Source organism: Centropristis striata, chromosome 24 (genome assembly GCF_030273125.1).
Source record: "Centropristis striata isolate RG_2023a ecotype Rhode Island chromosome 24, C.striata_1.0, whole genome shotgun sequence".
Lineage (NCBI taxonomy): Eukaryota > Metazoa > Chordata > Actinopteri > Perciformes > Serranidae > Centropristis > Centropristis striata.
The window spans coordinates 2,587,285-2,601,801 of NC_081540.1; the positions used below are offsets into that span (position 1 = coordinate 2,587,285).

Here is a 14,517-nt window from a genome sequence, read left to right on the forward strand (position 1 = left end):
AACGTATAGAAAACAGATAAATAAATAAATAAATAAGGAAGGATGAGGAGATGAGATCAGAGAGAGCAGAAGACATGTGGAGAAGAGAGTGAAAAAGAAGAGAGAGAAAGGTAATTGGTTGGAAAATGAGAGTTTAAGTGGAGAAAGAAAGCAACAAAAGAAATCGTCAGTTAATTCAGAGTAGTTTTACCGCCGCATGAAGCAAATTATGCATCAAAACATCATGTCGCACTGTAAAAAATGTCTGATTTTACAGTGGAAAAACTGCTAAATCATGACAGTAGAAGACTTAAAATGATGAATGGGTTCATTCAGTTTCAGTCACAATGAAACACTGTAAATGTATATATCAGCCAAAACAGTATTTTTTTTACATTTTAAATATATTAGGCCACTGTAAAATACACTAAAATACACTGTTTGTAGCAAAAATATACTGTAATATATATACAAGCATGAAAAGAGAAAAAAAGTTGCAGATTTACAAGTTTTTTAGATGGCAAATTTGCAAGAAAAAAGTTGCAGATTTACGAGATGAAAAGTGGCAAATTTGCAAGAAAAAAGTTGCAGATTTATGAGATTAAAAGTGGCAAATTTACAAGAAGAAACTTGCAGATTCATAAGATTTTAAGTGGCAAATTTGGAAGAAAAAAGTTGCAGATTTACAAGATTAAATGTGGCAAATGTTCAAGAAAAAAGTCGCAGATTTACAAGATTTTAAGTGGCAAATTTGGAAGAAAAAAGTTGCAGATTTACAAGATTAAATGTGGCAAATGTTCAAGAAAAAGGTCGCAGATTTACAAGATTTTAAGTGGCAAATTTGCATGAAAAAATTTATAGATTTACGAGATTAAAAGTGGAAAAATCTATGAAAAAAAAGTCACAGATTTACAAGATTAAAAGTGGCAAATCTATGAGAAAAAAGTTGCAGATATACTAGATTTTAAGTGGCAAATTTGCAAGAAAAAAGTTGCCGATTCACAAGATTTTAAGTGGCAAATCTATGAGAAAAAAGTCACAGATTTACAAGATTAAAAGTGGCAAATCTAAGAGAAAAAGTTGCAGATTTATGAGATTTTAAGTTGCAAATTTGCAAGAAAAAAGTCGCAGATTTACGAGATTAAAAGTGGCAAATCTAAGAGAAAAAGTTGCAGATTTACAAGATTAAAAGTGTCAAGTAAGTAAATGTCTATTGTAAAATTAAAACCTATGTAAACTTATTCAGAAAAAGTGTTTCCATCTCCCATTAAAGACAAAAAACCACCTTAAAGCGAGCGAGGAGAAGAAAACATGTGGCGAAGAGAGTGAAAAAGAAGAGGGAGAGAAAGGTAATTGGTTGGAAAATGAGAGTATAAGTGGAGAAGGAAAGCAACAAAAGAAATCGTCAGTTAATTCAGAGTGTAGTTTTACCGCCGCATGAAGCAAATTATGCATCAAAACATCATGTCAGCGCGAGTTAATTGGATCACAGCTTATCAGAATCAGCCACGTCTGTCGACAGAGCCGCTCTCTGTTTACATGTCGCTGATTCATTGTGCAGAACGCTCAGTATGCCAGAGCCTCCACGCCATGCAGCCCAACTTCAGGATTTGTTTACCTGGCTCAAAGTTTCTTTCTGCATAACAAATTTACACAGACAACAGGGACGGCATGCATATTTGGAATGCAAAATGACCTGAACAATGGCTAGTTTTTAGTTAGGGGCAGCTGGAACTCAACGCTGGTTCAGAAAAGCATGTTCAGAATTAAACTGGAGTGATTCTTTGTAAGGATGCAGTGTTTCCCTTAGCTTTACAATCTTGTAAAAAAAAAAAAAATGAAGTACATTTTAACTAAAATGCACCAATTTTGTGCAGAGAGCTAAACACAAACAGCAAACACCTCACACAACCCTGTGTCAAATTAATAATGAAATGATCAATTTAAAACGATGAATGACGGAACAATTCTTACCTATTTTTTTCTTCAAACAATATTGCATTGTACACAAAAGGAACCCAGAATGTGTACATTGTGTAGTTAAATAAAAGCAATAAAAGTTTGTGTATATTAAAAAAAAAGATCATTCTGACTGTAAGTAATTGTGCACAAAGATGAGAAATGTCATTGTCATACAAAAATAACTGTTCTTGTTGGTAAGTCTCATTGTTTCAATCAGTGTATTTGTATTTTCCAAACATACTTAAATTATATTTTTAAATAAGGTAAAATAAAGGTTTTGAAATATGATCTTTGCCGTTTTTAACCCTCTGGACAACTTCTTCATAATGTCAAAAAAAGACACAAAAATGACCCAAAAAGACCCAAAAAGAGACAAAATGACCAAAAAAAGACACAACAGACACAAAATGACCAAATAAATGAATGCTGGTGTTTATGATGATCTGGTACGTACGTGGTGAGGCAGTCCCGTCCCTCCCTGGTGCTGTTCATGCTGTCCCAGCTGTACGGGGGTCCCTGCAGTCCTCCCCAGGAGCCTGGACCGGGGGGCGGCCAGCCCGACATTTTGTTCTTATGGCTGAAACAGAAAGAGAGGCAAAGTCAGGATTTGATTATCATTTATCCTGTTTTTATCAGCGTGGTGTGGAAGATGATTAAAGACACGATGTGTAACTTTAAAAAAACTTCTTTATTGCCCCCTGGTGGCCGGACACAGTATAGGTTAAAAATGTTAAGATAAGAAAAAAAAGTCACAGATTTACGAGATTAAAAGTGACAAATCTAAGAGAAAAAAAGTTTCAGATTTACAAGATTTTAAGTGGCATATTTGCATGAAAAAGTTTCAGATTTACAAGATTAAAAGTGGCAAATCTACGAGAAAAAAAAGTTGCAGATTTACGAGATTTTAAGAGGCCAAAACATTTTGATTGCCCCCTGGTGGCCTGACAAAGTATAGGTTAAAAATGTTAAGAGAAGATAAGAAAGAACTTTATTAATCCCGAAGGAAAGTCTGGTTCCAGATTGCTCCAAAATCACAAAAACAATTACAAAAACAATCACAATATAGGATAGGATAATGTAATCTGTCATTTTAGGTTGTTCTTATCACGCTGCTGTTTGTTTAAGTGTTCTGAAATTAAGACTTGGATTTAATTAGTTACTTGTTTCTAAAAAACAGGGTGTAACATGTTGATTGACAGCTGTAACCCATGATTGGTCAGAATGATGCCACCCAAGTGGCAAATCTATGAGAAAAAAGTAACAGATTTACGAGATTAAAAGTGGCAAATTTGCAAGAAAAAAGTTGCAGATTTATGAGAAAAAAAAGTGCCTTTTTTTCCATACTTGGCCCTAATACGCTTAAATTATACGGCTAAAATCAGCGTGCAAGTTAGTATTATTGATCATGTTAATTTGGCAAGCTAACTAATTAACCCATTTTTAGTGTGCAAGCTAAGATTAGCTTTCTAGCTGTTATTTCACTATATAATTTGCAAACGTATACTTGCTGATTTACCAGCCAGATCAGTCCCAAGAGTCTGGATGCATTTATTTTCCACTCAAGATTGTATTTTGCTACTTTAGCTAGCAAGCAATCTGTCTGTGTTAGACACATTGTTATTAACTGTTAGCTCTATAGGGGAGCTGCAGAGAGACAAAGCAATCAGCAGCACAAATCTTTCCCTTTGGATAAAAAGTTCTCAGTTTTTAAGTTACGTTGCAAACCATTCACCAACTGGCATTACAAAGCAGTTCATGCATGTAAAAAAACTTCACATAGTGTCTTTAAAGTCAAAGATTCAGTCTCAGATTCAATCTCAAGTCTAAGCAGTGAAGTTAAACTTCAATCAAAGAACAAACAAACAAGGATCTGCATCTCAAATCAAAGAGCAGAATGAACGTGGTAGGAAAGGTCAGATAAAAGTATCTGACTTTCACAACAAGCAGCATTTTAACCAAACTCCCGGTTTCAATGTTTAATAAAACAGCTCCGACAGATCTTCAGTGTGATTGGAAAAGCTTTTATGCAGCGAGACGCTCCACAGAGAACAGAAACTCATCCATAAACATCACAGCACATGTATCTAATTATCTCAAGAGTTAAATAATTTAAGAAAAGACTCAAAGGTGAATTCAGAAATGCCTTTCCTCCCCTCCTCTCTGGATAAAAGCCCTCAGAGGTACTTGGTTAGATGGCTCTCGGCCCAATTAGTGTGACCTCTTGTCTGTGTGTGTGGCCAGCTGTGTGCGATGGCACTGCTTAGTGCAATCGACCAGCGGTCAAATAACGGCTCATCGGCTCCGCAGATTGCCGATCGATGGCTGCATGTGCGAGCGAGCTCCGAGCTAGTTGCCGTGCAAAAACTGTACGTGTGCGACGAGGAGAAGCGCTGATGTGACAGCTGATTGGGTGATCGCAGATTAGACAAACGTTACGGAGGGTTTGAGGAGAATACAGAGAGACAGAAAGAGGAGAGTCTGGGATGAGAAGTGAACCTTGCTGAGTCAAGTCTCACATGCTACACTGACTAATCCTGCACAGATCATAAAAAAACTCCAGAGGAATAATCGCAATAAAAGATAATCAAATTCAGAGAAATGCCAGTGAATCCAAGCATCTATGCAGTTCATTTTAATATTTGATTTATTGCAGAGAATGCTTCCTCCTGCAGCCATAAACCAGGAGTTTACTGTCCTGACCTCAAATCTATGGAGCTGATGCACGGCTGCAGTAACAACAAAATAGATTCATATCTTTTGCAAGATTTAGACTGATGTTCTCTGCAGAGAGAGACATCAGAGAGCAGCTCTGGGGCCTTTTTCATTCAAAGCAAAAGGCCCCGATTGATTCTGCAGTCAATACGAGTAGAAAAAAAAAGAAAAAGCATACTAGATGAGGACGTCATCACCGTAAGAATCCAGCTGATCGATTCCCATATTGTGCTGCTGATGGGTTGAATGCATCAGTCAGTGAGAAAGAAAACTGGCCTCAGGTTAGAAGGAGCTCCACATGAAGAAAAGTGAAGCTGCTGGTGAAAGTTTCAGACCCTCCTAGTCATCCTGCTCATCAACGGAGCTGTCCACGCTTCCATTAAAACCAAACGGCAACACAGAGACAAAAAAGAAGATCCATTTCAGCACCGAAGGGCTTTTGGGTTTAAAAACGCTCTGCACAGATTCCAGTCAGACGCTTCTGCTTGTGCTGATCTTCAGTCATCCGAAAGAAAAACAGATCCACCGCCACTTCAGAATCCCAATCAGAGGCTCTTGTGCTGAAAATATACAGAGGCCGCCGTGGTGGCGGTGGCGGCGTTAACGGCTGTGCAGATCTCCAGTGTGCAGCCAGACATTCATCTGTGTTTGTCATTGTGCTGCTGCTGAGAGCAGCTTTGGTCCAAACTGAACTAAACTGCCGTGGCCTCGCCTCCTTTATCCCTTAATCCCTCTCATCACAGAGAAAACAAATCCATGCTGTGTGTGTGTCAGAGAGTATTTGTGTGTGTATATAGGAGGGAAAATGAGAGAGAGAGAGAGAGAGAGTGTGCAGCCGTGCATGGATATGTGAGTGTGTGGATATGTGAGTGTGTGGATATGTGAGTGTGTGGATGTGAGTGTGTGTGAGAGGCTTTTTTCGGAGAGCAGCGATGTGTGTGGAGCCACACAGCAGGAGGAGGAAACTTACTCTTAAAGTTCACCTGGACCCCATTAATATTTCACTCTTCACTTCTGCTCCTCCTCCGGACAAAAATAAGTCTTGTTTTTATGTCAGAATCAGACGGAAAAAAGGGCAAATGGTTCTTCCAGAAAGGAAAAAATGCAACCAGGTCTCACAGGAATCCGGAATAGCCACGGATTCACTCAAATTTCCGTGAAACTGACACGGATTTTGCTACAATGCAAGTTAATGACATAGTCATATCCCGTGGCTATTCCAACATACGAAGTGATTATGTACATAGACACAAAATGACCAAAAAAAGACACAAAATGACAAAAAAAAAAGACACAAAATGACCAAAAAATCCCACAAAATGATCAAAAAAAAGACACAAAATGACCAAAAAAGACACAGAATGACCAGAAGACACAAAATTACCAGAAAAATCCCACAAAATGATCAAAAAAAAGACACAAAATGACCAAAAAAGACACAGAATGACCAGAAGACACAAAATTACCAGAAAAATTCCACAAAATGACCAAAAAAGACACAAATTGACCACAAAATGACCAAAAAAGACACAAAATGACCAAAAAATATACAAAATTACCAAAAAAAAAGACACAAACTGATCAAAAAAAGACACAAAATGACCAAAAAAGAGACAGAATGACCAGAAGACACAAAATTGACACGGACACGGATTTCGCTACAATGCAAGTTAATGACAGTCATATCCCATGGCTATTCCAACATACAAAGTAATTATGTACATTCACTGAGTGAAGATTTAGAAAATAAAACATATATTTCTCGCTAGAAATGTGATCAAAATCCATTTTTATGCAGAAACTCAAAAGTCAAAATATTGATTCTTTTCACTAAAAATGAGAGAACTGTCCGCCATGTTTTTTGTTCTGACCGCCGGAACCTTGAAAGTCACAACGAAATTAAAACTAAAACTAATAAAAAATCCACAACTATAATAACCTTGTAGATGAATGATGAACCAATTAAAAACTGGTTTCTAGAGGCACAAAAATGTACTTTAATGGCCAATTTTAAACGAAATGAGGTATTTTAGGATGGATTTCCCTCCATTTAGCCTCCAAGCGGCTCTCTATTAGCATCACTTTCTTCTTCTGTTGAATGAGGAATTTACATGAATTTACATAAATGACATGTGGATTCAAGCTGAAGCACTCTCAAACTGCTCTGAAAGAGAGAAACACAGAATCAGATAACTGTGTTTACCATTCAGAACAGTGACAGTCATGCTAATTTTACAGCTGCGCTTTTAAAAGGGAAACCCTACGAGTGGCACTTCGAAATCGTCTATCGTCTATGCTTCATCCGGCTTCTTTTTTTTGCTTTTTCTGTTTTGGAGTATGTTTCCCAAAGTGCAAAAGGTGACTGACTAAAGAAACTCTCTGCAGGAATGTACAAACATCCACAGATCACAACACACAGGAGAAATACTGTAACTCCAGCATGAAAGTCGGCTCCTCGGTGAACTCTGCAGCAGAGTTTTTGTCCAACTGATGAAGCACAAACTTGCCGTTTTGACATTTCCTCCCCATTTGATGAATTTTACTTCAACAGAGCAGAAATCCAAATATATGCATTAAAAAGAAAAGCAGCAGGGTGCTTCCTTCTTCCTTCTTCTTAGGGTTGCCTGAGCTGAAAAGGCCACTGTATCGACTTCAAAAAGTCCTTTTTTTTCTCTTTCAAAACCGATCAATACGTGTTCCTCTCTTTACCTCTGGAGATCAATTTCCCTCTGACATGCACACTACTGCTCAAAAGAAACTACAGAACACAAACTCAATCAATGTTTCTTTTTCCTTGACAAAAATACACTGACAAGAGCCATTTTTCACTCACCACATTTCAGGAAAATCACTCTTTATTAGGCGTTTTAAAAGTGTAATGGCACGAGGAGCAGGCTGACACCTATTGATGTATATCTACATATAAAAGGGTAATTTAAAAACTGTTTTTGACAGGTTAATAGTTTATAAAGAGACTGCCTGAACAAGAAGTGCCAAGCTTGTCCTTCTGCCTGTTTTTAAGCCGAGCAGCTTGTTTTGTTTGACTAAATTACAATCCGGTAAAAACCTTCGCTGCCTAATTGACTCGTCAAAGCTCAAAGACAAATATTGATCCTCTCTGTCTTTTCATTACAAAACACTAAAGGTTTGTTAAAAAAAGTGCATTATTTGCATGGCATGATTGCATACAAAGTCACTGGAAAGAAGCAGAAAGACCATACACTGTAAAAGAAAAACCAGCAGCTGTGGTTGCCAGAACTTTACTGTAATAAATACGGTAGAACTTTTTCTAATATTACGGTAAAATATTAGCACTGTTGATTTCACGTTTAAGATTGCCATTTCATTCCATATTTTACCATAGAAAATACAAAGTTTTGCCATCAAAAGAAACTCTGTTCTGCCATTTAATTGACCAGAAAATACTTTATAAATGCTGCATAAATTAAAGATTTTACCATTAAATATTACAGTATATTTCTGTTAGAGATATGATGTTTAGTACATTTAACAGTGAGAAAAAGCCAGTCTATTATAGTAGGTCTCCACTCTAAAATAAGTCAATTGGTTGCGGCAAAATGTGAGCCATATTTAAACTTGACACTGTCCTCCATTGCCTTCTGTGTTTTGTGCATCACATTTTTATGTAACTATGTCACCTACGGCATTTACGTACATTTATTTGCTACGGCCCGCACCCTCACTTGAAGTGGCCCTCAGTACAACTATTTGAGCATGAAATCTTAAAAGTGCAGAAAATGCACAAAATTACTTCTTGCAATTAATGTTGGTCTGCTGTTCTTGCACTGAAAAACAAGAAATCACAGTAAGTGGTTGTTTTTTATTTGCTTCAAACCTTTTGTATTCCTATTTATACTGTTATACATGCATTTGAGCATGAAATATGTTAAGTTACTGCACTGTAAACATATTTAAAATTTCAGTTTCATCATATCTGGTTAAGTGCACGCTCCTATATGTGGCCCTGTGGTAGTGGCCCCCTGCAGCATTTAAGTTGCCCATCCCTGCTCTAGGGGAACTGGTTATTTTGAGAGCCCGCTTCAAGTGCAGATTTTAGCAGATTTTAGATTCCACGTTGGCTTTAACTTTCAGCCCCTGAGGTTTGTGCTTAAAATAGGCACGAAAAAAATCATATTCTCCTAGCATTATCAAGAATTAGTTATGGATGACAAACTGACTGTTTGTGGGCATATGGGGCTCTATGACTCAAAGTCAGTACTGTAAACAGGCTGGGGAAGCAATAGTGGTTGCTATGTGGTATCTATGGAGGAATGGAGTGCTCCCATTGGCCGGGTAACAAAATACTGAAAAAAAACAAAAAACAGATAGTAACATAATGCCTACACAGTAAAACATGTCTGTAGATTTTAGAAATATACTGTAATATTTAATGGTAAAATCTTTAATTTATGCATTTTAATTTATAAAGTATTTTCTTGTCAATGATATGGTAAAACAGCGTTTCTTTTGATGGAAAAACTTTCATCAACAGTGCTAATATAATTTAACTGTAATATTAGAAAAAGTTGCACCGTATTTATTACGGTAAAGTTATTACGTTTTTTTTTACCGTAAAAACAACAACATTTTTTTTTTTACAGTGTACCGTAAAGAGAAATAACGAAGCAATAGTGGTTGCTATGTGGTATCTATGGAGGTAAGGAGTGCTCCCATTGGCCGAGTAACAAAATACTGGAAAAAAAGATAGTAACACAATGCCTACACTGTAAAAAATGTATATTTCAGCCAAAACTGTAATTTTTTACATCTACACATATCCATGAAACAGATTTTTTTTACAGTGTACTGTTAAGAGAAATAACAAAGCAAAAATGGTTGCTATGTGGTATCTATGGAGGAACGAAGTGCTCCCATTGGCCGAGTAACAAAATACTAAAAAACAAAAAACAAACAGATAATAACACAATGCCTACACTGTAAAAACAACAGATTTTTTTACAGTGTACTGTAAAGAGAAATAACGAAGCAAAAGTGGTTGCTATGTGGTATCTATGGAGGAACGGAGTGCTCCCATTGGCCGAGTAACAAAATAGTGAAAAAAAAAAAAACAGATAGTAACACAATGCATACACTGTAAAAATAACAGATGTTTTTTTTTTACAGTGTAATGTAAAGAGAAATAACGAAGCAAAAGTGGTTGCTATGTGGTATCTATGGAGGAACGGAGTGCTCCTATTGGCCGAGTAACAAAATACTGAAAAAAAACAAACAGATAGTAACACAACGCCTTCAACCTCTACAGCTCCTGAGTTCCACCTGTCCACCCAAATACACTCCAACACATCACAAATAAATCCTGATTTATCAACAAAGATGGTGGTTAGTGGTTGTTTCTGCTGCATCATGTGTCACGGCGAGCAGACGAGCCAGCTGGCTCTGACTTCCTGCTCCGCCGCCACATGCTCCAGTCAGCAAGAACGCTCAGCCCCAAACAGTGAGCGGCTGCTGGGCGCATCTCAACAAATGTTTCATTTCTCCTCTGCTGCAGCTCTGATTGTCCACCAAGTAATCCATCACAGGGTTCAGCCCAGGATATTTCTATATTACCACATGCACATCAGCCATATATGGGAGAGTCCATCAGAGGAGATTTTAATCCCCTTTTCCTCTTATTGCATTTCATCGGTAAATATGATTATTGCTCTGGCTTATGGCTTTTATAGAGAATTCTGCAGCTCGAGAGCCAGATATCAAGATATCAGTCGCTATGTCCAATGATCAATGTGAATAAATTATAATTAATGCTCTGGAATTAATGTCCTGTGACTGTAAAATGCAGTAAAATAAATTGTTTCTGCAAAATTAGACAGGTCTGGCAGTTAGGTACACTGTAAAAAATGTCTGTAGATTTTACGGTGATATGAATTGTTATTGATATTGATATGAAATCTATTTCATCTATCTGGTTTTATGACTTAATAAACTTATTGGGGCTGAGATGGATCAGACAAAGAAATAAAGGAAACATTTATTGTGACCTTATCGAATCTGGCACCCAACAAATATTACCATTACAAAACAACTAACACACTGCAAAAAGCCAGCTCTTAAAAACAAGAGAAAAAAAAGCACAAAAATTTGGTGTATTTTGCTTAAAAATAGCTAAATTATCTGCCAATGGAAGAAGAAAATTTGTCTTGTCAAGACTTTCCAAAACAAGTAAAAATATCTAACCTCAATGAACCCACAAATATCTTAGAATTAGTTTATTCTAACTAATATCAAGTGAATTTTTCTTGATTCTAATGACCTATTTTCTCAATATGTTGAAATATGTTTGGTCATTTTGTGTCTTTTTTTGGTCATTTTGTGTCTTTTTGGGGTCATTTTGTGTCTTTTTTGTCATTCTGTTTCTTTTTTGGTCATTTTGTGTCATTTTGGGGTAATTTTGTATCTTTTTAAAATCATTTTGTGTCTTTTTTGGTAATTCTGTGTATTTTTTTTGTCATTTTGTGTCTTTTAGAATTAGTTTATTCTAACTAATATCAAGTGACTTTTTCTTGATTCTAATGAAATACACGTGACTATTTTCTCAATATGTTGAAAAATATTCTTGAATTAATAATCAGTAAATGCTAGAGCCATCATTTTGACATAGGCATTATATTTCTAGAAACCAGCAAAGTCACACTAAAAACTAGTGAACTTTTCTTGATACAGCGACAAATATTTTTATCTGTATGTATGTAGAATATTTTTCTTAAAATTCTTGAAATAAGGCAAAAGCCGTGAAATCTTTATATCAAACAAGTGAAACAGTCTAAAATAAAAACAGCTGACTAAGAAGAAATATCTTATCAGACAAAAAATAAGCATATATCCCCTTTGGTCTAAGATATTTCATCTTACTTAGATTTCAGTTTTTGCAGTGTGGATATTAATTTGTTTGTTTTGCATCTTTTTGTGTAATTTTTGTCATCTTGTGGCTTTTTTTGTAAATATGTGTCTTTTTATGGTCATTTTGCGTCTATATATTTTGCCATTTTGCATTTTTTTTTTGGTCATTCTGTATCTTTTTTATCATTTTGTGTATTTTTTTGGTCATTTTGTGGTTTATTTTGGTTAAAATTCTTGAAATAAGGCAAAAGCTGTGGAATCTTTATATCAAACAAGTGAAACAGTCTAAAATAAAAACTGCTGACTAAGAAGAAATATCTTATCAGACAAAAAAAGAATCATATATCCCCTTGATCTGAGATATTTCATCTTACGTAGATGTCAGTTTTTGCAGTGTAACACTAAAACTAATAAAAATAAGCATTTTCCAAAAGATAAAAACGAATTAAAACTATCAAACTCACTCTAAAAACTAATTAAAACGAACTGAATTTGCAAACAAAAAACCACAACGAAATCAAAACTAAAACTAATGAAAAATCCAAAACTATTACAACCTTGTTTGCATTAACTAACATTAGTCAGCGTCTGTCTGAGTCACTGGGGCTTTTCTTTTCTTTTCTTCCTTGATCTTTATTAACACACTTTTCCATTTCAGAGTCTGAATTGTAATTTAAACAACGTCATTTCAAAGACCCAGCCTCAGGATTTAGGCCATTTAGAGAGACGCTTCTGCTGCTTATTACTGCTGCCAGTGGAAATAATTTAGTCTGACCTTCCTGACTTTTTTCTTTTTTGAATAGACCACACACACACACACACACACACACACACACACACATCATGTCTGGTAAAAGAAACCCTCAAGAGCTTTATCAAGACTGAGTGAATTTGCACAAAAAGCAAAGAGCTCCTCTAAGATGCTTTAGCCTACATTATGACAATGCTCTCTGCAGCCACTTTACACTCTGCAGAACAACTAGGCTAATTTAAGATACAACTTTTAGTAGAAGAGCTACTAACATCTAGGTTAAGTGGAGGGGCGGAGCAGTGGAATATGCATAGAAGATACACGTGTTAGTAAAAAAAGATAAGAGTTCATTCTCAGTCTTTCCTTTATACTCTCCTGTAATGACTTAAGTGCTTCAATCAAAGGTATTTTAGCTCCGAGGGGCTCGAGATGAGATGCAATGAGACAACTTTCTACTTTCACACCACTGATCACGCAAGAAAATACATAAAAAAACTTCTTAGAAAACTTTGCAATTAGCCTGAAGTAGCTCTGTGCATATTTAAAGAAAGGATCATCTTCAAACTTAGCAGGAAGCTCCATTAAAAAACACTCTGAAAGAGAAAAAAAGGGGGAAAAGGAGATTGTAAAGAGGATGCACTGCAAAAAAGGGTGTCTAAAAAGAAAAAAAAATACTAAATCTGAGGAAAATGATCTTGCTGCATGGACAGATAATTTACCTTGACAAGATGTATTAAATTAAGATTATTAAATCTATAAATAAGCATGTTGAACGCTAAAAATAAGGAATTAACTCTTAAAACAAGATAAATTATCTAACAATTCACACATCGAACATATGAAATGACCAAAAAAGACGTAAAATTACCAAAAAAAAGACAGAAAATGCCTAAAAAAATGACGTAAAATTACCAAAAAAGATGTATATTGACCAAAAAAATGCTTAAAATAAGAAATTTATGTATTAATTTATCTTGTTTTAAGAGTTCATTTCATCATTGTGTCTTTTTAGTGGTCATTTTTACATCTATTTTTGGTCATTTTGTGTCTTTTTTGGTAATTTCACGTCTTTTTTGGTCATTTCGTGTCTTTTTTTTGTCAACTTATGTCTTTTTTTGGTCAATTTGTGTATTTTTTTGGTCATTTTGTGTCTTTTTTGGTCAATTTGTGTCTTTTTTGGTCAATTTGTGTCTTTTTTTGGTCAATATGTGTTTTTTTTGGGTCAATTTGTGTCTTTTTTTGGTCAATATGTGTCTTTTTTTTAGTCAATTTGTGTATTTTTTAGTCATTTTTACATCTACAGTCATGGAAACATTCTTGATAATAACCAAAATCATTATGAATAAAACCATGGGAAATGTTTAAGAGTTAATTTCTTATTTTAAGCGTTCAACATGCTTATTTATAGATTTGTCTGTTCATGCAGCAAGATCATTTCCCTCAGATTCAGTGTTTTTATCTCGTTTTTTTCTTTGCTTGTCGTCTAAAGATACCATAAAAACAGAGAAAACACGGTGCGGCTGACTTAAAGCCCATAAACAGGATGAGATAACAGTCTGCAGGTTAATTGCATGTCACACCGTGCCATGATAAAATGTCAGCTGTAATCTGAGTCACACAGGCGCTTTAGAAATGAGGCACGGTAGACTACGTGTTGGACCTGGTGATGAACGGCAGCGGGACGCAAAGGAGAAACATTCAACCACATTAACTCATGTCATTCATCTGCTCACATGATTTAAATGCAGCAAAAGAAGAAGACTAAAGACTGGCATTTCATATGTTCTAATGCAACACAACTGCACGGTTAACTATGTTTTTTGAAGCATCACAAACGTACAAAGTGTGTGTAGGAAGGAGGTCGAGGACTTTTATGTTTTTCATGTAAGTTAATTAACAAACATACTTATTTTCAACAGCTACACTATGCTATATAATCATATTATATTAGACCTTAACGAGAGCAAGACGGAGATCATTATTTTTGGCAAAACCTCTCCGGCCTTCTCCACTGATGCCCTAGATCAGGGATGGGCAACTTAAATGCTGCAGGGGGCCACAATGTTTCATGTTCACTACCACAGGGCCACATATAGGACCGTGCACTTAACCAGATATGATGAAACTGCAATTTTAAATATGTTTACAGTGCAGTAACTTAACAAATTTCATGCTCAAATTCATGTTTAACAGTAGAAATAGCAATACAAAAGGTAGTTTTATTAACCAAATTA

At 35.7% G+C, this 14,517-nt stretch overlaps 1 protein-coding gene across 1 annotated transcript in view; it reads right to left on the bottom strand.

Annotated features, from left to right (window-relative positions):
- Nucleotides 1-14,517, bottom strand: part of LOC131962680 (FERM and PDZ domain-containing protein 4-like) — an 86,767-nt gene that overhangs the window by 40,225 nt on the left and 32,025 nt on the right. The window contains exon 2 of the mRNA XM_059327673.1: nt 2,396-2,518. Coding sequence (XP_059183656.1) covers nt 2,396-2,518 — 123 coding nt within the window. The remainder of the gene's footprint in view (nt 1-2,395; nt 2,519-14,517) is intronic.